The sequence below is a fragment of the Acomys russatus genome, chromosome 11 (assembly GCF_903995435.1).
Source record: "Acomys russatus chromosome 11, mAcoRus1.1, whole genome shotgun sequence".
In the NCBI taxonomy this organism is placed as follows: domain Eukaryota; kingdom Metazoa; phylum Chordata; class Mammalia; order Rodentia; family Muridae; genus Acomys; species Acomys russatus.
Genome location: NC_067147.1, coordinates 4,935,819 through 4,961,854, shown reverse-complemented (window position 1 = coordinate 4,961,854; position 26,036 = coordinate 4,935,819). Strand labels below are relative to the sequence as shown.

Here is a 26,036-nt window from a genome sequence, read left to right as displayed (position 1 = left end):
TTAGAGTTTTCTTTTTTTTAATTTTATTTTATTAATTTATTTATATTACATCTCAGTGGCTATCCCCTCCCTTGTATCCTCCCATTCTTCCCTCCCTCCCATTCTCCCCTTACTCCTCTCCCCTATGACTGTGATGGGGGGGGGACTTCCTCCCCCTGTATATGCTCATAGGGTATCAAGTCTCTTCTTGGTAGCCTGCTATCCTTCCTCTAAGTGCCACCAGGTCTCCTCATTCAGGGGACATGGTCAAATATGAGGCACCAGAGTACGTGTGAAAGTCAGACCCCACTCTCCACTCAACTGTGGAGAATGTCCTGTCCATTGGCTAGATCTGGGTAGGGGTTTAAAGTTTACCGCCTGTATTGTCCTTGGCTGGTGCCTTAGTTTGAGTGGGACCCCTGGGCCCAAATCTGCCTATCATAATGTTCTTCTTGTAGGTTTCTAGGACCCTCTGGATCCTTCTATTTCCCCATTCTCCCATGCTTCTCTCATCTAGAGTCCCAATAGGATGTCCTCCCCTCTGTCCCAGTTTCCTGGTTAGTGAAGGCTTTCATGGAACATGCCCCTTGGGCTAACTTAGAGTTTTCTAACCTGAGTGGTGCTCAAGGAAAGACGAACACAAGGCTGAGTGGAATGATGGAAGATGGTCCAGGGCTTGAAAACGGAACTCAATGAAGAGAGACACTGAAAAGGGCTAAAGCTGAGACAGACACAGAATGGAAACCCTCAGCAACCCAGTGGGAAGCCCGTGGGAACGCCTCACAAGTAGAATGGAGCAAAGAGAAGATGGACTCACAACCTGGAGGGGGAGGAGCCAGAGCTCACAAGCAGATAATGTGGACAGAAAGACGTTAAAACATGGGAAGGGAATGCACAAGGAATGTGGGACACTGAGGAAAACCAAACCTCTGAGTTACAGATAAGGGAGAAGTCAGTGAGAGACCAAACCTTTGACAAAATCACAGAAGAAAACTTGCCAAAACTAAGGAAAGACGTACCCAATACTGATACAAGAAACACACAGAGTATCAAACAAACAAACAAAAAGACCAGAAAAGAAAATCCCCATGGCATATCATCCTGAAAACCCCGAGTACAGAACAAAGAAAGAACACTGAAAGCTGTGGGGGAAACACGAGCCACACACACAGTGGGTGCCCTGTCCTGGGCTTTGCTGTCCCACACTTAGGACACCCTCCCCACTTCACAGAATGAATACCCTTATATGGAAGTAGATGCTCAGCAGCTCCCTGGGACTATTGAGCTAAAGGCATGCAGAATGTTTCCAAATCCTTCTAAACACTCGTGTGTCCCCCCACCCCACCCCAAAGAAGCAGAAAGTCCCCAGACTTGGAAAAGACAGTTCAAAGACATGGCCGGTGTAAGAGCAGTGGCAAGCTTCCCGTGGGCGTCCACCTGAGCCTGTGTGTCATCCCCTCAAAGATGTATTTCCTAGCGAGGATGCCCTTGCTTTCTTTTACTCTGTCCCGCTGGGTTCCCTGGGTAGCCAGTTGCCGATGTGACACCTTCTTTGCCGAATTACTACATGGACTGAGTTTTAGGAGTCATCTTTGGGTTGTGTCTTATGAAAGCGTTATAAACATCCACAGACCATCTCAATACATCTAAAAACTCAAGTGGCTCTACCCTGTAAAACAGCCTGGTCCACACTTATCCACTCATAGCCAAAGCAGGTGCCTAGCAGACATCATATACGCTTTGCATGCTTGCAATTTTTAGACGTCTGGAAACACTTGTGCCCGATGAGTTAGTTCCAAAGCCCCCACTCCCACCCAGCTTGGTGGAATACAGTGGACATTCCTATTGGAGCAGGTAGGCATTGGAAACAAGTTTCCCTCTCTTGCTGCCTTGGCCTCCCAAGTTAACCACCTAACCACCCCCAAGGCCCTAATATAGGTGGTTTCTCCTATAGCTACTTCTGTGGCGATGGCCACAGATGGAGGTGTGCCATGTCCAGCCCAGCTCCGGGATGGATCTGACCTGGGAAGGATGACAATGAAGTCCAATGGAGACACCGCAGTGCCCCAGAAGCTCAGGGTGTTTGTTACACAGTTGAGTGGGGAGGCAGGCAGCTTTAGCTCAACTTGGCAGGAGCAGTCTCTGTGGAGGAGCAGTCTTCAGGTCTTAAACATCCCTTGAGGGTGAGGGTGTGGCCACCGCGGACATTTTCTGCACACACTGTCAACATCTGCCCTTGGATCAGAAGGGTGGTCTTTGCTATTTTCCCACAGGCCTGAGGCACTGGGTCCCGACATGGTGGGCTCATGTCAACAGCACACATTCTCTCAAGCCTTCACACATCCGGTGGCTCCTCTGCTTCTCACAGAGGTCTGCTTTGGCCTACAGGAACACGTTTCTATTTGTAAGAGATCTCTTTCTATATGTATCACAGTAAACATTTATTCCTATGTTCCCAATGGTCTTGGGGGCAGGGGCTGGGGACCGTCGCGTGCTGCTGATGTCTTCGCGTGGGAGTGATGATGTTTCTGGTTCATCTCAGTAGCGTGCCTACCATTAAACCTACTTAAGCAATCTCCACCACTGCATTTCATTTTAGGATACCAGTAGGTCAACTTTTTCACTGAGCCCACAATGCTGTTGCTAGCACTTTGCCTGAGCCAAACAAATTGTGTGCAAAACCATCCTGTGTTTAAGGCAGGATAGTACAGGGAGGTTATTTATAGACACGGTCTGAGGATTACAAAACAAAGCCGGTGTCATAAAAAAAAAAAAAAATGGATCTTTTGCTTTAGTGTCATGCTCTATCTTAAAAGCATCTCTAAGAAGCTTTCAATTGTTGCATTCCCAGGCATTAGATGGCTTCATCATCGCCGTGACAACAGACGGCAGCATCATCTATGTTTCTGACAGCATCACGCCTCTCCTTGGGCATTTACCGGTGAGTTTCTGCTCCAGTGGCCTTGGCCCATGCACATTTTTGTATTTTCCTGGAGAAGCATTCAGAAGAGGTGCAGGTATGGGGAAGCTCGTGTGAGAAGACGCTGCCTGGAAAGTTAAGGAGTGTCTAAGCTCTGCAGAACCAAGCCAGGCCAAGCCCGAGGTCTCGGGACAGATGACAGGCAGGAGAAGGCACGTGTCTCCATGAAACAGGCATGCCACCATGAGCTCATCGGGGCCAGGGCAGAAGCAGGGATGGGACTGACATGAGTGTGTCTCAGTGCCATTAGGAGAGTTCAGAGAACAGCAGATGTCCCTGGTCAAGTGAGAACTGATTAAGGAAGGGGAGGCAAGTGGCCCATGCAGGATACGGTTTGGAGCTCACTTGGAGACATTTCTGAGATCGCAAGGAGGCCGTGACACCAATCACCCTGAGCTGAGGTGCTTCGCAGCAGTGATGTTTCTGGGAATTAAAATGGGAGATATGGTCCGACCCATGTTGTGGGGGCCTTGGGGAGTGAGAAGGGACTGCCCAGATGGGGAGGAGAGGGCCAGCTGCAGGTCCCCTGTTCCTTCTCTCTCCCTTTATCAGTCTTTTGTCTCCTGCCTTCTTCCTTTCTCCTCTGCACAAGCCTTGATGGCTCCCTGATAACAACAGCTCAACATGAGATCATTTGCAGATCTACACCAGGCTAGCAGAGGGCCCACCCTTGAGGAAAACTCAAGCCTATGCCAGCGTTCTCATTTCTTGCCTTGCCGTTACTGATTACCACAGGACTTGGCCTAAAATGTCGGCTCCACTAGGAGTGACGCATGTGAGTGATGAATAAATATCCTTTCAGCCTGGCAGAACCAAGCACCCCACTACTAAGCCTTGCATGCAAAGGTTAGCCCTCCCCCCCCAAGCAGGTAGCAGCCTGCCAATGGAAGCCCTGGGCCAGCATGACGCTAGCAAACTATCGTCCCCTCTTCATAGCCATGGCAGGCCAGGGGGCAGCAATGATCTTGCTCCAGAGGCATCTCTGTCTGTCTTGCGATGCTAATCCCTGCTCTACTGGGGGCTCAGGGCTTCTTCTACATCGCCCTACCCTATTAGCTCCTTGGAAGTCAATCGCCCAGCCCATCATTTTGCACATGGCTCTGTGTACCTGCAGAACTATCACTTGGGTTCTTGTGCTGTTCCAGTGTTTTAGGTTTGAAAGGCACTTTGACCTTTCTGGGTGAGTAGCTTCCCATGGCATCATGGGTCTCAGAGTGGCACGGCCAGGTGGGGGTGTCTCTTCCTGGGGCAGCTGTTAGGAGAGGTTCCTTCTGGTCTTGAAGGATGTCAATGTGCACCCACACCTTACTCTTTGTGTCAGTCAGGATGACGGTGATGGTGCAGAAGTGGCCTATGCTCACTTCATCATGTCTTATTGGGGATCATCTAAGGACAGCTGAGAAGAGAGAGGAGATGAGGTGCCTCTTTGGTGTGTGTGGAGGTGGGGGGGGGGGGAGTTTCTGTGTTGCTCTGAGTGGAAAAGACTGTACCAGTGATGAGCCCTGACCAAAAACAACCCAGCATGACCTGCTTTCTGGCTGTCAAGGTAGACCAGGGCCCAGAGCTGTTTGGGTAAACAGGGTTTTACTCTCTTCTGCTTTCTGTTCTCATGATTATCTGATGACCCAGTTGCTATATGTGCGAAGGGAACGTAGTCATTTTTCTGACTTGACTTTTTGGAGCCATTCGGGATTACCTTGAGAAATAACGGAAGGACCAGGAATGACTTCAACTCTTACCCTGTCATGCCAGACCCTTGTGTGTGCCAAGTGTCCAACTGCAGAGGCTCACACCTTGACACACACAGCAAGGCTGCACTAGGGCTGAGCCTTGGGACGGGAAGTCTAACTTCCATTGCCTGGCCTTCCTGAGGTCTTCCTTTGCAAGTGAGTGGACAACGGGTTTTGAGAGCAGAAATAAGCATTCCACTGTTTCTTCTGGAGCTCATATCTCCAGAGCTGAGAAAACCCCTGGACCCAGGCAGTGAGAGCAGAGGCAGAGGCTAAAACAGGCGCCACTATGTAGAGCCCAATCTGGCCACCACTTCATGATGGTGTGTTCCTGGTGCCAGGGATTTGAGTTGCAACTTGAGAATTCTTTTTCTTTAATTTGCACTTCCCTACTTTATGGCATGAGACTAGGGTGTGTCTGTAGAGTCGTCAGTGTTTGCAGAAGGTGAGGGGGGATTTCCTTCAGGGCTTCAGTCTGAGAACTTCCATTAAGAACGGCCATTAAGAGCAAGCACACACTGAGCACTGCTTGCTGCATACCAATGTCCTTAAAGCACTTGGAATGGTCCCTTGCTGCCCTTACTGATCCTTACAGTAAGTAATGCCATAAAGGTCATTACCCCTGTGCACAGATGAGAAAACAAACAGTACAGAGAGGTCAAGTATCGACCCACAATACCACAGACAACCAGGGGTGTGACTGTGCTATGAGCTAGGGCGATGGCTCCAGAGCCAGGAGCGTAACCACTACTCAGAGCTCTCTAGAGGGCAGAAAAAGGAGCCAATTCCCTGAGTCATGGTGAGTGGCAAGGAACAAAGGCAGTCACTCTGTCACTCTGCAGAGGAGGTGGCTGTTGAGAAGGAGCACGGCTGGCTGGGAACAATTAAGAGACCATAGTCCCCAAAAGCCATGTCACAGGCAGGAATGCCAAGGCCCAATCCCACATCCCCCTTGATGGCTGCGATGGAGAAGAGTCAACAAGAATTTCTCCCAAAAATAAGTGAGCTCCAACACTCCTTCATCTTCATGAGATGACGTTCCTAATAGATTTTCATGCAGCAATTTCCTGATGAGACATCATGAACTTTTTTTTTTTTTTTTTTTTTTTTTTTTTTTTTTTTTTTTTTTTTTCCAGTATGGCAGAGGAGAAAAAGGAGAATGAAACAAGCAAAAAATCAAAAACACCCTCAAAGTAGAAAGTGATTTTAAGATAAAAGCAATTTCATTGGTGGTGTTGACATCAACGTATCTGGCCTTTCTTGGTGTCTAGAGTGAACACAGGCAATCAAAGCAGAAATGGAGTTGTGTGTACGCATGTGTGTGCATGTGCATGCCCACACATTTCTGGAAACCCAGGGCTAAAGGAGCTTCTGGGATGGCAGACTTTCATGAGAAATGCTAGGAAATCAGGCTATATGCAAAGGACCAAATTTAGGAAGCAGTCTGGCTAAGGCAGAACTATGGTAGGCATGAGTAGGCATGAGTGGGTTTCCTGTTTGGATTTTGTGTATTTTTTTTTAAGCCACCATCCTGGTTTCCTTTTCTGGTTTGTTTACTAATATAGTGTTTGCCTGAAGTACTGGGTCATGGTCCACCCTGAAGATGGAGACCATGTCCCAGCCTGAGTACGGTACTATGTGTCTCAGTGTTTATGAACAAACCACCAGCTTCGTAAATGGGCATGTTCTATGGGAGCAACTATCTGCCCAGAGCTTGTCAAGGTGGGCATGCCTCAGGAGAGAGAAAGATAAGCTTGTGGATACCTCAAGCCCCAAGAGAAACCTATAGGCTGAAAAATACCTTAACGTGAGTTAGACCTCCAGGTAGAAGAGCCATTAAGGACAACATGGCAGGCTTATCATGAGATGTGTGGGCAAGTTCCCATGAGGCTTATCAGTAGAGAGACCAGTCACATACAAGGAAAGGAATAGCCTCTGGCTTATGTTACTGTAAAACACAGCATCAAGGCCAAGGCCAGCAGAACCACCCTCCAGGAAACGCTCCCCTCCCCTCCCCTCCCCTCCCCTCCCCTCCCCTGCAGGAAATGCCCACAGTCAGTCATGTCATCAGATTGCCCTAAGGCAGAGCCCCATGTGATTACAGCAGGAAGCTGGTCATGGATTGGAGGTCCAGGCCTCCAAAGTAAGGGTGTGTGTGTGTGTGTGTGTGTGTGTGTGTGTGTGTGTGTGTGTGTGTGTGTGTGTACTTTCTGATTTTCATATATATTACACACAGGTATATATGTGTGTGTGCATGCACAAATATACATATATACATATTAATGTGTATTTGTGTGGTATACATATACACACATATATTTCATATCTCTAGTATTTAAATTAATGACTAAGTGGGCAAGAACATGCAGGTAGCCCACTCATCACTGAGATCGAGCAGGGCCGTCTGCCACTCTCTCATCAGGCCCCACCTAGAGACAATTGTCTTCCTAAGTTTTAAAATAAATGCTTGCTTATTTTTCTTTGCAGTTTTATTAAATCTGAATTGTTTGCTGAGCTATAATTTTGTAGAGGTTAAGAGTTTCATACCCTAAATGTTTAGAACAAAGAGTGTTTCAGTATAGCATAGTTCTCTCCCCCTGCCAAGATTTTTGCTCATTTGCATACATTTGCTTATGCCTTTATATTTGCATAATGAAATGCCTTGAGGATAAACTCAAATCTAAACAAAATAACACATCTATGCTTCAGACACACCTGATGTTCACAGCCTGAGGAAAGTTCTAGGAGTTGTTTTAAGCCATTCCATGCATTAGACAAAAGTTTATGGCACAGGATTTTCCTAAAAGTTTCTGGTTTGGGAGCTAGAGATAAGACTCAACACTCAAGACCACTGGCTGCTCTGCCCTGAACTCAACTCTCAGCACCCTCGTGGCTGCTGGCAACCTTCTGTAATTCTAGTTCTAAGGGATCCAGTGTCTTCTACTGGCCTCAGGGGCACTGCACACACATGGTGCACAGACACGTGTGCAGGCAAGATACATACATAAAATAAATGTTTTTTTAAGTCTCAAGAAAATAAAAAACCAAAAAAGTTTCATGTTTTGGACTTTGGGATCAGAGATGCTCACGTTGTGCTGCCCTTTGTTTGTCTTCATGACTTATGACACTGATGAAGTGACCCAGCGGGTCAAAGTGCTTGTCACACAAGCCTGATGACCTCAGTCAGAACCCTGGAACCTGGGACACAGAGGGACTTTCTCTGTAACGGGAGGCAGATGATCCATGCATGGTCTGAACACTGATTCTCAGGGAGCGTAGCTTCAGTCTCTCTCTCTCTCTCTCTCTCTCTCTCTCTCTCTCTCTCTCTCTCTCTCTCACACACACACACACACACACACACACACACACACATTTTATTGACTCTTTGTGAGTTTCATACACCCCCTAGTCCAGCCCATCTCCCCATTCCCTCACATCTGCTCTTGCAACCTTCCCCTCCAAATAAAAAACGCACACATAGACCAAACAAACAAAAAGCATAAAAACCGTCTCACTATGGAAGCTGCAGAATGCCAGTGTTTCCCACAGTGTATCCCTCTGTCCACACTTCTTCCCTTGCAATGAGTCATTGGTCTGCTTTGAGATCCCAGGCCTCTGTGACACCATCAACATTGGATTCTTATCAGGAGTCCTGCCCAGTCATCCTGTTGTTGCCCCGTGTCATGCAGATCCTACAGGCTTGGATCAGCAGGACTGGCCCCTTCACTGTTTACAGATGATATAGGTTTTTGAGGTGGGATAACTCAGAGCCCTGAATCTGGTCCCGGCTAGGCTACCCAGTGCTGACATCAGCAGGAGGCAGGGTCAGCTCTCCTGGTCTCATGCCCTGTGTCAGCCTCACCCACACCCTCGCCTCCAGAGCCAACTCCACTGTGCTACCCAGTCAAGGCACGAGGCCTACTCTCCCAAGTACTGCAGCCTGCAAGGGTCTGGGCCAGCTGACCCATCCCTTCACAGGCTATCCAGAGCTCTGAATAGAGTGAGGGGCAGGGCCAGTTCTGCACAGCCCCTGGACATCTACGTGGTCCCCAGCAGCTGCCCTGACCAAGGACATCCCCATGGTCTCTAGACATAATATGAGCCTCAGACATCAACACTGACCCATGCACTATGTTGCCTTGGACCCAGACATGGCCCTCAGTGGCAGACTGGGCCGATACCCCACCATGGCACCAGGTGGCAGGGCTGGTCACTCACAATACCCTCTCTAGTTCCATCTCTTCACATTGCCCAAGCTACGGCACTTCTTTTCCTCTCCAATCTGACCCCAACTTGCTCATTGGGCTGTAGGCTGGTCACACAGCTAGCTGGCCAGTGGCATCCTCCTTCTGTACTGTGAGGCCCACCTGTGCAACCACTAAAAGGCAGGTCTGTGGGTGGCATGGTGGTGCACAGATCTCTATCTTCCTCTGCCCACACTGTGCCACCTGTATTTGATATGATTTGATTTTTATGAGTCCTAGGCATGACACAGCTTTGGCCATCAACCAAGGCGTCAAGCTAGGATGAACAAAGCACTGCCACCTACTCTGCCCCTGGCTGATCTAAGAACAGCACCACCAACAAGCTGTCTCTTTGCTCATTGATGAGCGGGGGTGGGGGATTAACTACCTCCTGGTGTAGGGGAGATGTCTGAATACATATGACACTAGATAGAAAAGGTTGACCACGAGGCGCATGTGTTACACATGCCCAGAGCCCAGGGGATGAGAACACTGCATCCTGAGGGCCATTGGGGGTTCACCCTTTTGCACAGAGGAAAGAGTGTGGTTAGAGGGGTGACTGGCTTTGTAGGAACAAGACGAGAGTATGCGCCCAGATCCTAGTCAGTTTCTTTGAGTAATTCTAAGCTGCAGAGGTTGGTACCAAATCCTTCTTCACTCAGAAGTAAGCAGGAACTATGTCTGGTCTATTGACAAGAGAAGCTTGCAATTAGGACAGTCCAGGCTTCCAAATGCCAAGAATGCACACTGAGCCTCAGCCTGGGTCCTTTTAGCATAGGTAGGTAACGTGTAAACCCCTGTATGGCTTAACTTCTCCCTGTCCTTAGGGTAAAATGGTAAGCAGAGCTATGCTTCCTTTAGTTTGCCACTTTTTATATTTAGCTGTTGTTTCACTGAGCCATGGTCAAAGTGATTTCCATTCTGTCTTCTGGAAGCATAACCGTCTGGCCATGAGTTTGCTTTGAGACTTGCCTAAATCTAAGTAGCTCAGGCATGTCTCTCGGTGGCTGTCTTCTTTTCAGGGGTCAAGGCCTTTAGGATTTCCCTGAGCTTGTTGGCATCTCTTCTCAATAGGAGGCAATCCTGGAACCCCTCAGGTTGTCCCCTTTACCTGTAGCCAGTAGATAGCTTCAGCTAGAACTGCTACAGCCATTCAGGGACATTCTAGACTGCATGCCCCCGCAGCCCACTTGCAGAGCCCAGCCATCTTGAAGTTGCTCTTTGTACAGGCTCACCACATTTTGCTGGATGCCACCGAACTAACGTTATCTGTTCAAGCATAAGAAGTCTCCTGCGTTCATAGATGTCTCAGCTCATCCTGAGACTTAAGGTTTGGCCAGAAGAAACCTGAAAACAACCTAGTGTGGAGCTCCAGGGAGGCCTTCCCGGGAGCATTGCAAGTGGGGCTAACCCCTAGATAATCAACCCAGGGTCTACCAACAAGTGGGAGAGAGCCCCTCCCACCTCCTGCCTCCCATAGGTAGCCTCCCTTAGGTAAGGGATGCTCCTGAGGACCAGTCAGACTGGTCTTCGTCTCTGCAGTTGCTACTATGTTAATCAACAGAGCTCAACTCATTCAAGAAACAGTGCAATTGCAAACGTAATTTACTCTTCCATCAACACTAGTGGTTCAATTTTCAAATTATCCCTGCTTGTGGCAATCTTTAGCATTTGAAAATAGCATCATAGTAAAATAAGTAGCAAATGCATGTAAGATCTGAGAGCAATACTAAGTCCTGCTTAAGTACGAACCCACCAAAACCTCACAACCTCCGTTTACCCAGCTTACCTACCTCTACCCATCCATCTTTGTGCCCCTCAGCATTCTAGCCTACCATTGCTCTTCCACACAAGGGCCTCTCTCTTTCCTGTGCCACACCCACCCTGGGGGAAAGGACTTAGATGAAACCCTCAAAGAAAAGACCATGGGATGACTTTGGGGTTTTAAAGAGTCTGAAATATCTTTTAAGAAGAAAAGCTACTGTCATCTGCAAGCATTAGTCATAAGCTAAAAATGCCAGAGGGAATTGGCTTAAAATAAAACCCTGAGCATCAGAGGGAAGAAGGTGAAAGCCAAACAGGGGTGATGGCATGAGCTGGTAGGGGGACCAGTAATGTCTGTCCACAGAGGTAAGAATTCACGCCTTCCATGCAAGCCATGCAAGTCCTCCCTCTCCTAACTCCCAGGCAGCCAGCCAGCTTGCTCATGGGCCTTGATGCTGACTCCAGAAGGAGAGAGACCCTGCCTACTCTGTAATGCTTCTCTGTCACCCTGCCTGCTCTGTAATGCTTCTTCTCCGTCTCCCAAATGGAGGCTGACACCCAGTTCCCTTAGCTGTACTGCTTGGAGTTTAGCAGTGAACTGAGTGCCTTTCTGTTCGCAGCCTGAACATCTCTAACATGGTTTCTGGTGTCCCTGCCCTTCAGACTGAGAGTGGGATCTCTTTAAATTGCAAGGTGGCGTCCTGACGAACCTACCTATGAGCTGTGACAATCGCTAAATGGACTCAGCATCCCAGGACACGCTGGAGTGTGTGCCTGGAATCTGGGATGTGTCATGACTGTGAGGCTGACCTGGGCCATAGCTTCCCGTCACCACCCAGGGTCTCTGGGCCATTGGCAAGTCAGGCCGCCTGCTCTCACAGCCTCTTGGGACCCTCCTGGCACACTGGTTCCTCCAGGCAGGACTCTGCAACCTGGGTCCGGCTTCTCTTTGCAGCATCCCCTTCCATAGCCCCCCGCCATCCCTGCTGCTACTCTCTGGCAGCCATGTGTATGTGTGTGGTGACTTCTGTCTCGGGGTTCTTTTCCACTCAAACCATACCCCCCAAACTCCATCCTACCCTTGGGTTCCACCTAAGGAGTCCTGCTTCTGGATTGTTCTCTTGGCGACTGCCCAGTGCTTTGTTTGAAGTCGGAACCCATGGTTAAGGCTCTCCTCTAGGCACTTACGTTTTTAGCCTCCTCTTGTGGGGCTGGCCATCCAGTTGGTCCACATGACATGCTGGGGACCAAAGATAGAACACTGAACAAACTGTGGGATTACTATGGATACAACGGAGGCAGAGGACACCAGCCTGCAGGTGTGCAAGCAAGAAAACACCACTGCACTGTACCTGTGTCTATATGCATTCCCTACATGCTTGCTCAGCACTCCTAGCATTTATGGGGCGTTTGCTGTATACTGTTTGGTCAGTGGTGTAGGCTAATGTTCTCACCTAATCCTTACCCTTCCTCTTTCTTGCATGTGAGGAAAGTGTCGCTTGTGAGGCAGGCAGAGCCAGTGTATAAACCCTCTCTGGGACTCCTGTGAGCTTTTTGGAAGTGTACTGGTGACCCAGCAGATGGGCTGTCCTCACAGGCCTATAAACTAGCAGCCTCAATGTGATCTAACAGCATGTCAGAGGTGGAGTGCAGGGTGAGTGGTCAGGGAGAGGACACTCAGGAAGGGAGCTGCAGACTCATTCAGAGGATATGGCTTCAAAGCTCAGCAACCCATCAGACGTCAATAAATGTGCAGAGTGGTCAGGCCAGAGGCACCTGACAGACAGGAGAAAGGAACACTGGGGGGAGTGCGTGGTGTTGGCAACGGGACAGGTAAAGTGCACAGAGCATAAGAACCATGTTTAGCTGAGCCCCTGTTCCTAGGACAGGGCAAATCCAGGGACAGTTATAAGCAAGTGGTGACTTGACATGACCTCGGACCCCTTCTGGCTGCTAGGGAAGTCCAGCTGGATGAAGGACCAGCATTAGGGTAAGAAGCCTGTTTTGTCCACATCACTACTCAGGTAAGAGGTAAAGGCGATGCCGACAGGGGTAGACGCCACAGAAGCAGAGAAGTGATAGAGAGAATTGCAGTGAGTGAAACCAAGCAGCCCACGGACACTGTCATGGTTGGTTGGGCTGTTGCTGCTGCTGCTGTTGCTGCTGCTGTTGTTGCTGTTGTTGTTGCTGTCTGTTTGGCAACTGACACAGCTGGAGTTATCTGAGAAAAGGAACCCCAGCTAAGATAATACCTCCATCAGACTAGGCAAATCTATGGGAGCACTTTCTTGATTAATGATTTATGTAAGATGGCTCAGCTCACTGGGGGCAGGGGCGTTACTCCTGAGCAGGTGGTCAGGGGTTATACAAAAAAATAAAGCAGGCTGAACAAGCCATAGGGACTAAACCAATACACAGCACCACTCCACGGCTTCTGTTTTAGCTCTGGCTTCCATATTTCTGCTTTGACTTCCTACCCTTGACTTCCCTCAGCGACGTTACCTGGGTGTATAAGAGGAAATAAGTCCTGCCCTGTTTGAGGTCCTGTCCTGACTTCCTTCCCCAGATGAACAGTACTGTGGATGTGTTAGCCAGCTTAACCCTTTCCTCCCCAACTTGCTTTTGCTCAAGGCCGTTTTGTCACGGCGATAAAAACCCTAGGACAATGGGCACCAGCGTGGTGGGATATTGCTATGACAGCCTTGAACATGTTTTGGGAGGATTGTGGGAGGACTTTGGAACTTTGGGCTTGAAAAGCGGTCACTGAGAGCTCAGCTGCGTGTTCTGCTTGGAGCTCAGAGGGTAAGAATGCTGAGAGGAGTGCAGAAGACAGAGACGCTGGCTTGTGAAGTTTGAAGACCGTATCAGAGCTGTTTGCGTTGAGATGAAATCTTGGACATGTTTCCTCGGGGCCAGCACACAGAAGCTATGTTCCAGAAGTAGCTGAGGTTGTACCTTGTGCTGGCAGTCAGACTTGGTAGTGTAAGAGTCACCCAGGTGGTACTGGTTTTGAAGGCATGAACAGGTCATGGAGAGCCACTTGGGGTTGCCACTGTGAAAGGTCAGGAGAGGCCACTGGTTAAGGTGCAGCCTCAGTGGCAGTTGAAGGTGCAGGACTGAAGGGGTCATGCAGACAAGTTGAGGCTTGGCATCACTAAGAGAGGCTATGAGAGGCTGTTGGTGAAAATGCAGCCCAGTTGCAGCAAGGGACCCCGGCAAGAAAGTACTTAACTTTTATTTGATTTTACAGGAGCCCACAGTTGAGAGACTTTAAACTGAGAGGAGAGGAGAGGAGAGGAGAGAGAGAGAGAGAGAGAGAGAGAGAGAGAGAGAGAGAGAGAGAGAGAGAGAGAGAGATTGATTGAGACAGCCCAGGTGTTTGAATTTGTATGGCTGTGGGGCTTTTTAAGTTTGTAAAATGGTTTATATTGTGATGTCTTTATTAATATGTCATCTTGGGGATGAACAAGAAAGGAAAGGCTGTATCTTAACAGTGGTGTGTGTGTGTGTGTGTGTGTGTGTGTCAAGTTGACCAGGGGCAGTTGTGCTGGCTAGTTTTATGTCAACTCGATGTACAATATAGTCATCTGAGAGGAAACCGCGTTTGATAAAATGGCTCCTTAAGATCTGGCTGTGGGCCAGCCTGTAGAGCCTTCCCTTAATTAGTGATTGATGGGGATTCTTAATTAGTGATTGAGTGGGGCCACCTCTGGGCTGGTGGTCCTGGTTCTATAAGAAAGCAGTCTGAGCAAGCCATGAAAAACAAGCCAGTGGGCAGCACCCCTCTATGGCCTCTGCATCAGTTCCTGCCTCAAGGATCCTGCCCTGTTTGAGTTCCTGTTCTAACTTCCTTTAAGGAGGAACAGTGATCTGGAAGTGTAATCCAAATAACCCCCCTGTAGTGGATGTAAACATGTTTTTGTTTTGATCCCAAGTGTGGGATGTGAAACAGACTTGTGTGAGGGTGTGAGGTGTTTTTCCACTGAAAACAGACTTGTAAGAGAACAGGTGATGTTTGTCCACTGGAAAAGGAACCACCTCTTGCGGGGGCATGGTCTTTGCCAACTAATAAATATCCTAGTCCCGACTCTGAGAGGAGATATATACATATATGAGCCCAAAACAAAAGGTGTGGCGTTTTGGTATTGGCTGTTCATCACTTCACTTCAAGAGAACCGCTCCAGCGAAGGCTTCGAGGTTCCAGGTTCCGGGTGTTGCTCCAGATTCCAGTGGCTGGGTTGTAGTCACCTTTGTTGAATTGCTGGTTTGCTGTTTAGCGGGGCTATTGGAATCCTGCCAACTACACCAATGAAATCCCTCCCAGGAACTGAGTCTAAAAAGGTCTGCTTCCCCTGTCCACATTAACCTCTTTTCTCTCCTATCTAGGGTAGGTGGGTTGAAAGGGAGGCATAAGCATTAAAGAACCCCAATAAAGTAGGTTTTAAAAAGTTCAAATCCTACACACACACACACACACACACACACACACACACACACACACACACCATTTACTTTTGATCATGGTGGTTCATTACAGCAATAAAAAACCAAGACAGATACTATCTGAGTGTGGGGATGAAGGTATACGGAGGAGACAGAGATGCTCCGAATGCCTCCTACATGTGTCGTGCACCTGGTGACCAATTAGTTGGCAATGCCATGTACGGAGATGAGGACCCCAGATGTGTAGAGGACAGGACAGAATTAAGATGACAGATTTAAAATTTATGGATCTGTAGTGTGGGGAATCTGAGTGGTTGCTCTAAGGTTCGGCCTGTGTACTTGAAAGAAAGTTGGTGAGGATGTGTCAGTAAGGAAAAATGAGAAAGAAGGTGAGCCGTGTGGGTCTCCTCTCTTTGCTGTGAGCTCCTCACCACATACGTCTGGTCATGTTGTACTGACCAGGTTATACCTCAGCCACGCGGGCCACCTCCCGAGAGTTCAGCATCTTGTTGGCTGGTGCCATCAGTCAAGGATCCAGACTATCTCCACTTCCGTCCACTTCACTGGCAGTTCCATGGGACACAGTTGTGCCTAGACTGTATGTAGTATTCATACTGGGCACTCGGAAAAAGTTTACCTCTGTCAGTTAGAGACCTATGAGAAATAAACAGCAGCTTTTTGCTGGCCTAAAGGTCCAGAAAACTCCATGGTCTCTGTATGGCCATTTAAATGAGTGACTCTCTCCACTCTCTCCAGCAAATAGGGCTCGCTGAGGCAGGCCAGCGCCTGGTTCTTCTACACCACATGTCAAGCTTACCACTTGGTCGTTTTGTTTCTAAGCCAACAGCCAGTAGCACACCTGCATGTGAGTGAGTGCATGCAGAACCCTCCTTGTCCACAGACCGAACCAGCTGCAGGCTGGGAAGATTTAACATTAAACAGTGCCCTCCCTGACCGTGCACAGGCCCCCTCTCCTTGTCATTAGTCTGTAAGCGATGCCACTCTGTATATGTTACCTCCGACATTCTAAGGTTGTTAGAAATGATCCAAGCCCAGGTTCTGTGAAAATCCGGCACTACGGATTTTGGTGTCACGATCTCCTGAGCATGCTGAAGAACATCTGGAAAATCTTCAATGTTTTTATTCTTTGGCAGTTTCATATATAATATATTTTGGTCCTTTTCACCTCCCGTGACCCCTGTCATCTTCCTCTCACTCCCCTTAAGCCCTTCCTTCTAACCAATACATCCCCTTCTACTCTCATGATTTTTGTCTTGTTTGGGGGTGTTGACCCGATGAGTTTAATCGTGGTTGCCTATTATATAAACACGGGTCAGGCTGTTATTTACAGGATCATGGGCAACTTGCCGGTGCCTATACAAATGACTCCCAGCTCATCAGGGAAGGGTGGACCCTCCCAAGGCTCTTTGAGGTGCATGATGGAATGTTGATAGGGGCTGGTGTCTCACACAGGTCTTGGGGAGACATCCAGAGCTGTTGTGAGTACAACAGCCAGGTCATGTCCAAAGGACAGCCTCCCTGATCCCCTCGGCCTTATGCCCTTTCCACCCCCTCTTCCACAGTGTCCCCCGAGTCACAGAGAGCATCATATATGTGTCCCAAGAACCTTTCCTTTTTAATCTATACATTAATCTATACATTTAATCTATACATTTGCAGCTGATTAAGCCAAGGGCCTCGTGCCCTCTAGGAAAGCTCACTTGCTCGCTCGCGCTCTCTCTCTCTCTCTCTCTCTCTCTCTCTCTCTCTCTCTCTCTCTCTCTCTCTCTCTGAGCCACAGCCCCAACCCCTGTAAAGAACCTTTAACACTGCAACTCTAGGGTACAGAGGAAGAGTCCGTGAGGGTCTTCACAGCCCATGTGGTCCCCAACTTTTATCTCTGAATCAATTCGGAGCTGCCAAGAGCGCTCAGGCCTGCCTTCACTCTGAAGTTCGTTCGGTCGAGCGTGTGCCTTTTCTCTCTATTTTCTCTTGCAGTCGGATGTCATGGATCAGAACTTGTTAAATTTCCTTCCAGAACAAGAACATTCCGAAGTTTATAAACTACTTTCCTCCCATATGCTCGTGACGGATTCCCCCTCCCCAGAATTCCTAAAATGTAAGTTCTCCTCCTTCCCCGGGTTGTTGCTGTAGCTAGGGGCAAGAGCATAGCTCTAGCCCATGAAAGGAGGGCAGAATGGATTAAGAAGGGAGGACTAATTTTAAGAATAATTTTCCTCGTGACTCAGAACGTTTCCAAGATCCTTTGAGGTATATTTTAAGTGGAAGCTAAAACTGGAACTTGGAGCATGGAAGACATTTTAGCTTTCATGTGGAAAAGTGGAAAGTACAGCCTCTGAATAATAACATGGTTCTCATGTATGACAAGAAATGCCTTTTTACTTAAGGGTAATAAATAGGGCAAAAATCAGTGAGCAGCCTGCTGATTTTAGGGAAGACAAGAATATAAAGTCTCTATGAGAGCCAGCTAACCAACTGCTAATTAAATAATTAGGTCGGAAATCCATATTCTGTCCTCCTGTGGCTGTCATCTGGTTATTTATATACATGTGCGGTTTTATGGAGGTTTGAGGTTTAAATCAAAATATTTGGCATCCCAGATAGAAGGCGGGCCGTGGTGCATGCTTACCACGCGCCACTTAACAAAGCAGACGCAATTGCAGGCGGCAGCAAAGATGCTTGCCTTTGCTCAAGCCCCAGTCCGTTTCCATGCATAATCGGTCCCGTCGTACGTCTGATTTTCCTTCAAAGCAAAGCAAAAGAGATTAAATTAAAGCGAGTGGCTCTATGCGAGCAGCTTTATTTTAGTATGCCATTTGAAAACAGGCAGAACTAATCAATGCCGATATAACCAACCACAGACGTCTGTGGGCAAATTGACTAATTGGGTCCAAGTATAGACAGCGGAGTGTGCACGAGCTATGAAGAGGAAGGCCTGGAGCTGCAAGGATTAGGAGCTGGGGCTAGCAGTCGCCATATGGAGAAAACCACACAGGCCATGCGGGGAGTAGGTCATAAAGGCGCGACTTGTTTAGTCTGGAGTCTGTGTAACGTTCCTCTCCCTTTCTCTCTTCTCCCTTTAACGACCCAGCTGACAACGATTTAGAGTTTTATTGCCATCTTCTCAGAGGCAGCTTGAACCCAAAGGAATTTCCAACTTATGAATACATAAAATTTGTAGGAAATTTTCGCTCTTACAACAATGGTAAGCTTTCATTGGCCTAGCCTTTCCATGGTGCCTTTTCTCATGAGGTCCGAAGAATTGTTTTATGTCTGCAATTGGATTTTTCTGTTCCCAGGACTGTGTGTGTGTGTGTCTGTGTGTGTCTATATATGTGTGTCTGTGTGTCTGTCGGTCTGTGTGTGTGTCTGTGTGTGTCTGTGTGTGTGTGTGTGTGTGTGTCTGTGTCAGTCTGTGTGTGTGTCTGTGTGTGTCTATGTGTGTGTGTGTGTCTGTTTCCGTCTGTGTGTGTCTATGTGTATGTGTGTCTGTGTGTGTCTTTGTGTATCTGTGTGTGTCTGTGTGTGTCTGTGTGTGTGTCTGTGTGTGTGTATGTGTATGTGTGTGTCTGTGTCTGTCTGTGTCTCTGTGTGTTCATCAGTGTTCTCTCACACTCAAGAACACATCCACACACCAGCTTGTGTCAGCATGCACATTGTATGAGATCCATTTTTTTTTCAGGGTGGTGGGACAGACATACAGTTAATAAAGAACAGGCTGAGCCTGCACAGTCTGCCAAGCATGCCTATGCTGTACCACCCAGATCTGTCCCCTTGGTCCCTGTGCATCTGTCTCTCTTCTACAATCCTGCTGCAAGCCTGATTTTTGTTGTTTTTGTTGTTGTTGTTGTTGTTCGAGACAGGGTTTCTCTGTGTAGCCTTGGCTGACTTGAACTCTCTCTGTAGTCCAGGCTGGCCTCGAACTCACAGCGATCTGCCTGCCTCTGCCTCCTGAGTGCTGGGATTAAAGGCGTGCACCACCACGCCTGGCGCAAGCCTGATTTAATAGGTCTGATTTGTGGGCCTTCTTTCACTATGGCCCCTGTGCACAGTAAAGGGGCTATTTTACCATAAGCCAGGAACGTAGGTTGGATAAGTTATCAAGCAGAAGTCAGTGTTATTTTCAGAAACCGCCAAGACAATTAATTACCCAACCTCTAGCTGCAGAGACACTTAAACACACGTTCTTACTTGTGACCCATGCTAAAAAGGAATGCGAAGGGAATGCAGGTCTAGTGCCAGATATTTCAAAACCAAGTTTCATTCTGGACAGAGCACAGTGAGGCCTGCTTCTTATTTGCTGTGGCCCTCAACACAAAGTAGAAAAGCTAATATTTCATAAAACAACAGAGGAAAAAAGTAGAAGATGCTGATGGGAACTGGCGGAGGAGGAGAGATGAAGAAAGAGAAATGATAATCAAAAGAAAAGAGCGGGATGCTGAGCAGCAGCACGGAGGAGGGCTATGGGAGGGGCAGGTGCACTGGGGAGGGCTGTGGGAGGGGAGAGTGAGCAGAGGAGGGCTGTGGGAGGGGCAGGTGCACTGGGGACGGCTGTGGGAGGGGCAGGTGCACAGAACACTGAGAACAGCTCTAACTTGAGCTGCTGTAGTTACTACTGTTTGACTTGACCCACTTGGGGCTGTCACCCCAGCCAGATTAGCCCCAGGTCCCAACAGAGTAAGCCAAGGCCATAGCACCACATCCTAGTGCTGGGGCTAACCAGAGTTTTTCCCCTTTCACCCTCAACGATCCTTTGCCGCATGGTATGGGTGAGTAAAATGGCGATTTAGGACAGGTGTGAAATGTGCGTGCTGATTTGTTCAAAAGGAAACCTAGCTACTGTACGATCTACTCACCCCACTTCTTAGTACACACCCAAAAGAAGTGACAGCAGGGCTCAGAGAGGTGTTTGTGCACGTGCATGAACACTTGCAATTGCTAAGAGCCAGAAGCCACCCGGTTGTTCATCGGTGGCTGAATGGTTAAGAAGAAGTGTGCAGAATCCTCACAGTGGAGTATTACTCAGCCCTGTAAAAGGAGGGGATTCTGGCATGGGCTGCAACATAGAAGAGCTCTGAAAAGCACTATCCTTATTTGTGTGGTTCCACTCTTGCGAGCTACCTAGGATAACTAAATTCATAAGGATAAAGGGGTGTCTGCCAAGGGCTGGCGGAGGGGCTGGTGGGGTTGCCTAGTAGGTATGTGGTTTCCATTTTGTAAGGCAGAATTCTGTAGACGGATAGTGGAGTCGGTGTGCAGATATGCTTGGCGCTACTTCTGTGTACATTTAAATGCAGCGAGGGGACTGGGATATGGCTCAGTGGTACATTCAAACGCCAACGCCAAAAAGAAGAGGACTGGGTGGTAAACTGTATGCACAGTGCTTTACTTAATATCTGAAACATGTGACTGTTAGCTGTAAGGGCAGCTGCTACAGTCACAGAATACCCCAAGGGGCCAAAGGCCCAGAGAGAAAGACGCGCTGGCTCTCAGATTGAAAACTACGGGGTGCTACTCCACACGGCCCTGTGTCAGCAGCGGCGCACATGCTCAGTTCAAAGAACAATCTGTGCTCGGCTGGTAAGCAGTAGTCCTGGGCCCCATGAATTTATATTTCTCTTACTAAAAAGCTCCCAAATAGCACTTTAAGTCGTGCTGTCGTGAATTACATTGTAGAAGGCTTCAAGGAAATAGGCAGGCTTGATTTTGCATACCTGAGCTGTGCTTTTATTTTTTATTTATTTTATTTATTTATTTATTTATTTTTTATGTTAGCAAGGCTTTATTTTCACTTCAAGCTGCAACAGTGTTTGTTTGTTTGGAAGGATGTGTGGAAATTATGTGTGACTTTTTTTTTTTTAACTGTTGCTGCTATAAACGCGCAGCATCAAAAGCATAAACGCTGAAACCAAGAGCAAAGTCTCCCTCTGGAATGTCGGATATGAGCTGAAATCAGAACTTAACTGGAACAACAGTCCCCACGCGTAGATGATGACCTTGGCGTGGGTGCAAAAGACCTGGACTGAAATGCACAGTGAGATGACAGGCATGATTCTGATGTCCCGTTCTGCCACTGCAGGGCGACCAGAGAATCCGTAATGCACGCTCTGCTCCTTAGAACAAAGGACCTAGAGTGTTTACCCACCACAAGCAAGTGCGCAGTGTCTGAACTTTGCACATCACCTGGTTTCTCCTTAGTGTGCACAATTGTTAGGTGTCAACTTAAAATACAAGGGCTGGGGTATAGCTAGGTGACAGAGCATTGAGTAGCTGAGTAGGGTGCACTGGCCCTGCACTCCACCTCAACAAGAGCAGGGAAGGGTGAGGGTGACACGGAGACAGTGGAGCTTTTGGAAACCTTCACAGGATATACATGAGGGTCCCATCTGCCTTCTTGGTGACTCTGGATAGCGCTTTGGGATTCCCCCCGCCCCCAGCTTCTGGCCTTTGCCACCACGGGGGGGGGGGGGATGGGGGGGTGAGAGGGGGAGGGAAGCATCGAGGGAGGAGGGGAGCACCTTTGTCCTCACGGGAGTTGGAGGACTCGGCCGTTTACCTCTGTCCACCCTCCCAAATCACTGGGCAGCACCACCAACAACAGTTCCCCCAAAGACTTGAGCAAAATGGAATCTTCTCCTTAATATCTGCACACAGTGGTCACTCCATAAGAGAGATGACTATTGGTCCCCAGTGTTCAAGCAGAAGGTATAAAACACAGGATTTCTCGATCCTAGGCGTGTTAATATGTGAAGAAGTATATGTTGGGAAATGGGACAAGAGATGAGTCCTTTGAGAGGTGTTTCTGACCTGTCTGCCCAGAGGTTCCTGAAGACTATAGACTGGGCTACAGGAACGCATGCGCACTCTCTCCCAGGGATCCTAGGTGGTGGAGAGCGGCGGGGCAGCCACTGATCACAGCAGTGCTGTCTGCTTCCGCTTTGTGCATTGATCATTTCCAGAACATTGCCAAACCAAAAAAAAAAAAGGCTCCATTTAAACTACACTGGTCCTATAATAGATGTTTTCTACAAAGACAGACAAGGACAGATGCTCTTGGAGAAACACACTGCCTCCTATTTTCACTCTTCTAATTAAATATGGGGTCAGGAGGACCCTCTCAAGCGCCATGCACCCAAGCACCACATCCCCGAGCAAGAAAACAGCTGGTGTCCAGAACGCAATGGCCATCTTTGCTTTGAGGGGTCACAGAAGCAGGTTCTGCCCCCAATAGCTCATTCCGTGGCGAGAAGAAAGCCATGTTTGATCGGGTCCTCCCACAGCCCTGGACTTAAATGGGCTCTGACTGCAATCCAGAACACAGTATTTCAAAAGTCGCTGGTATGGTTCCAAATAGGTCACCCTCAGCAAACATTCCACCCCGGGCTTTCCAGAAACCACACACCAGAGCATAAAAGCTCCCTGCCCTCTTTTTTTTTTTTTTTTACCTAGTTGCCTCTAACCACAGCGCCAAATTGGAGCACTGGCAGAAGCCAGAGCCTTTCAGCTTCTAACACTTGGTTCTGTGTGTTCCCCGGGATTTCTGTAGGCTGCTTTGGCTTTGGGCTTGTTACTCTGTGTTTTTGTTTTGTTTTCTTTGTTTTGTTTTGTTTTGCTTTGCCCCTGTGCTAATTAAGATGTCTTGGTTTAAGAGATCAAGGCACAGGCGTACTGGAGCTCCCTAAGTACAGAGGCAGGAGTTTGGAAACCTCTTTTTTTTTTTTTTTTTGGAAACCTCTTAATATGGAATGTCTGATGTGAACGTCACTGGGCCCTCAGAGCTGGAAGGGAAACATGTCCTTCACTCAGCCAGGCAGCGGCTCCTCCCTCAGAGCTGGCCACCTATCGGACTAGACAGCAGTGGGATTCAGAACATGCCTAACAAGCTGTGACCCAAGGCCGTGGTCCTACGCCATCATCTGAGGTCCACGTTACAGTGAGGAATGGCGTACGTTTTTTCGGCTGCACCTTTCTGCTCACGCTCATCTGAAAGGGCAGAAGCTGCATGTACAGCATGGCCTATAACTTTAACTAAAATTATGCCAAAAATATCCAGACAGTGTGCAGGCCTCAAGTGAAAGTTCAGTTTCCTCAGCATATGAAGAATTTACCCCTGCCCACACCAACCCTCAGGTGTCTCCACTCTGTTACCAAGGTCCTCTGACCCCCTGAAAATCTCAGTGAACACCAGGAAGTAGAAACTATTTAAACAGTTTCCCTTTAGGCCAATGTTTTGTTTTGTTTTGTGGTTTTGGTTCAGCAAACTGCAAACCCAGGTTTTCCATAGAGCTCGGCTAGGTGAACCTGACAGAAATAAAAAGCATTATGTGAGTCAGGTAGGTGGTGCGCAGGCTAGGAAGTGGCAGAGCGACTGCGCTACCATCTCCCAAGAGCTTTGGTGTCAGGCTGCTCAGAACATACCCAGTAAAGCATGCTGTGAAGGGGGCAACCTGGAGGCCGGAATGAGCACTGCAAAGCATGCTGTGAAGGGGGCAACCTGGAGGCCGGAATGAGCACTGCATTAACGGGAGCCGATGCCTCATGAATGGACTGAGAAGCATTTTCCTCTCAATGGCTCCTGGACCACACCTGAGCATGTAGGGTAGCTGTCACACTTCGGCACCTCCTTCCTCCTGCAGAGAGAACCTCATCTCTGATCACTAAGCTGTCTCTCCAGCTTTGCCTCTCAATTATTTCAAGAAATGCCCAGAGCGTTTCCTTTTACTTACACTGTGAGGAGTCATGCGTTGTCTTATAGACTTTGCAAGGGACAAATCAGCAGCTTATCTGAGGAGAGCGCTTACTTGAGACGACTGAGGCGCTAGCTGAGTGGGACAGGGTCAGGATGTCCCTTTGCCGCTAAGTAACATGTGATGTCATCCCTTATCCTCTGCATCCTTTCCTCAACCCCAGGAGATAAGTTGCCCGCCACCTGATATCTCCCAGCCTTTGTCCGTATCATGACTTACCTTGTGTCCTTATCGTGACTGATTTGGGAGGTCACCTTTGCCATGGGACAGAATTGGGAGCCCACTTCAGGTATGACCCCCAGGAAATCATGTCAGTCATTCTGAGTCTCCACAGAACCTCGGGACTTTGATTTTGAGACTCCTGAGAATGCTGACCCGAGGCAGAACTCCTCAAGGCATCTAAGTAAAGATGTCTTAAAGAACTCAGAGCTTGGGAACCTTTGAACCAAACATTTTAGTCTGAAGTTCTAAAACAGTGCCACCCTGCATCTCTCCAGGCAGGGGCCCTATTAGTCCCTTGCACTGTTTGTCAACCGTTGATGGTGGTTGCGGCATGTCATTCCTAACCACCATCTCGCCCAGGCCCCCTCTGGACCAGTGCTCATCCCTCAGTAGGGTAGTGAGCCAGCAACTTTCAGAACCCTTTACCAGTGGCAGAGTGGAGGAACTGTGAAGGAAACTCCACCCTGGGGTCCCAAAATCCGTGTGTTAGTTACCAGCAAAGACCAGAACATTCCTTCCCAAATGTTCAAACCCTAAGCTCGGTTTGAGGGTGAAGTGGATGTCGTTCCTGAGAGAGCTATCCAGAAAGCACCTGCTGACAACCTGCTGGGTGTAAGGCACCTGCTCAGCTCTGGAGCTGGGAAGCCACACTCAGCTCTCACGTGGGAAAGGCCTGCTAACCCAGCTTTTGGCAAGGAAAACATGGTTTTAGATAAACAACCTTGAGAAGGAAAATGGAGCAAGAGAGAAACACTCCTCTACACCCTGAGTATGGGCAGTCAGAGATAGCAGGCTGTGCGGACAGGCAGTGGCAAATCCTCCTGAGTGGCGAGGAAGCCGGTAATTAGATGTATTTCCTTTCTATTATTTAAATCGAAATAGGTAATCGAATCCTTAATTAAGGGCTTTAAACTACCTTGGGATCTGAAGTAGCAGAGAGTTATTCTAAGTGCTAAATATGAGTGTGAACGCCCAGGGAGCAGTGTACACACATGTTGCTTCTGGAAACGTGCGAGGAGCCTAATGCTTCAAGTAAAAAGTCATTTCACACTTTACCAGCAGTGCGAAGAGGAGCTGCCTCTCTTGCTTCTTTTGCAAGGTCTTCCTCTTGGCCTCTGTTAAAACAGTCACCCTGATTTACTGTCTGTCACCCTGGATGTGGCTTTCAGATAGCTAAGGCTCTTGGTGGGGAAAGCTTGTTTGGAAGAGCACAGACTCAGTTTGGGGCCATCTGTGGAATATCCATCCAAGTGCAGGCTGCCATCAATAATGGAATTTCCTTGGCAGGGATGGGGGGGGGGGGAAGGGGGGGAAGGGGGATGCGATTTTCAACTTTGAAGGCTTTGAAATTAGGAAAGTGCAGATAAAACTGTGTTGGAAGGCAGCCAGGCCAAGTGGAAAGTCTGCAAAATCCCACTTAATGACCACCACACCAGGCTCTGCTCCTCTGGACGAACGAGGAATATGCCCTAGGTGGGTGTTTCCACTTCTCCGTCTTCTGCCCTTGCTGGCATCATATGGGTTTAGTAGCCAAAGGGTGGCTCAGCCAGGTGCATTGATCAGGTGAGAGGGAAGAGGAGGCCTTCTTCAGTTCCTAGGGAGTCTCAGAAATTTGCCTCCAAGGTCTCAGCATTCCAACAAGAGTCAAGAGAATTTTATTAGGTCATTATCTGGCCGGGTAATGTCTTTTCGATTCGAGCTGAGTATTTCACATCTGGGAAATTTTTAATGTCGTTTTGTTGTTGCTGTTATTACACAGATGTTCACATCTGCAGACCTTCCCTTATGTGGGATTGTTTTCCTTCCTCTTGACAAATCTCTTGGCTCACCACACAAAACTAATCTACAATAGTCTTAAGCCAGCTCATGACAGATATAAACCCTCTTGAGACCACTATTTTTTTTT

The 26,036-nt window shown here is 48.3% G+C and overlaps 1 protein-coding gene and 1 non-coding gene across 2 annotated transcripts in view; one reads left to right on the top strand and one right to left on the bottom strand.

The window, feature by feature from the left end:
- The window catches only part of Npas2 (neuronal PAS domain protein 2), a 176,601-nt gene that overhangs the window by 116,144 nt on the left and 34,421 nt on the right, over positions 1 to 26,036 (top strand). The window contains exons 5-7 of the mRNA XM_051152748.1: positions 2,831 to 2,920; positions 17,139 to 17,259; positions 18,253 to 18,366. Coding sequence (XP_051008705.1) covers positions 2,831 to 2,920; positions 17,139 to 17,259; positions 18,253 to 18,366 — 325 coding nt within the window. The remainder of the gene's footprint in view (positions 1 to 2,830; positions 2,921 to 17,138; positions 17,260 to 18,252; positions 18,367 to 26,036) is intronic.
- Positions 9,161 to 9,308, bottom strand: LOC127196046 (small nucleolar RNA SNORA48). Its single transcript, XR_007831444.1, has one exon. It is a non-coding gene; the product is annotated as a small nucleolar RNA SNORA48 (small nucleolar RNA).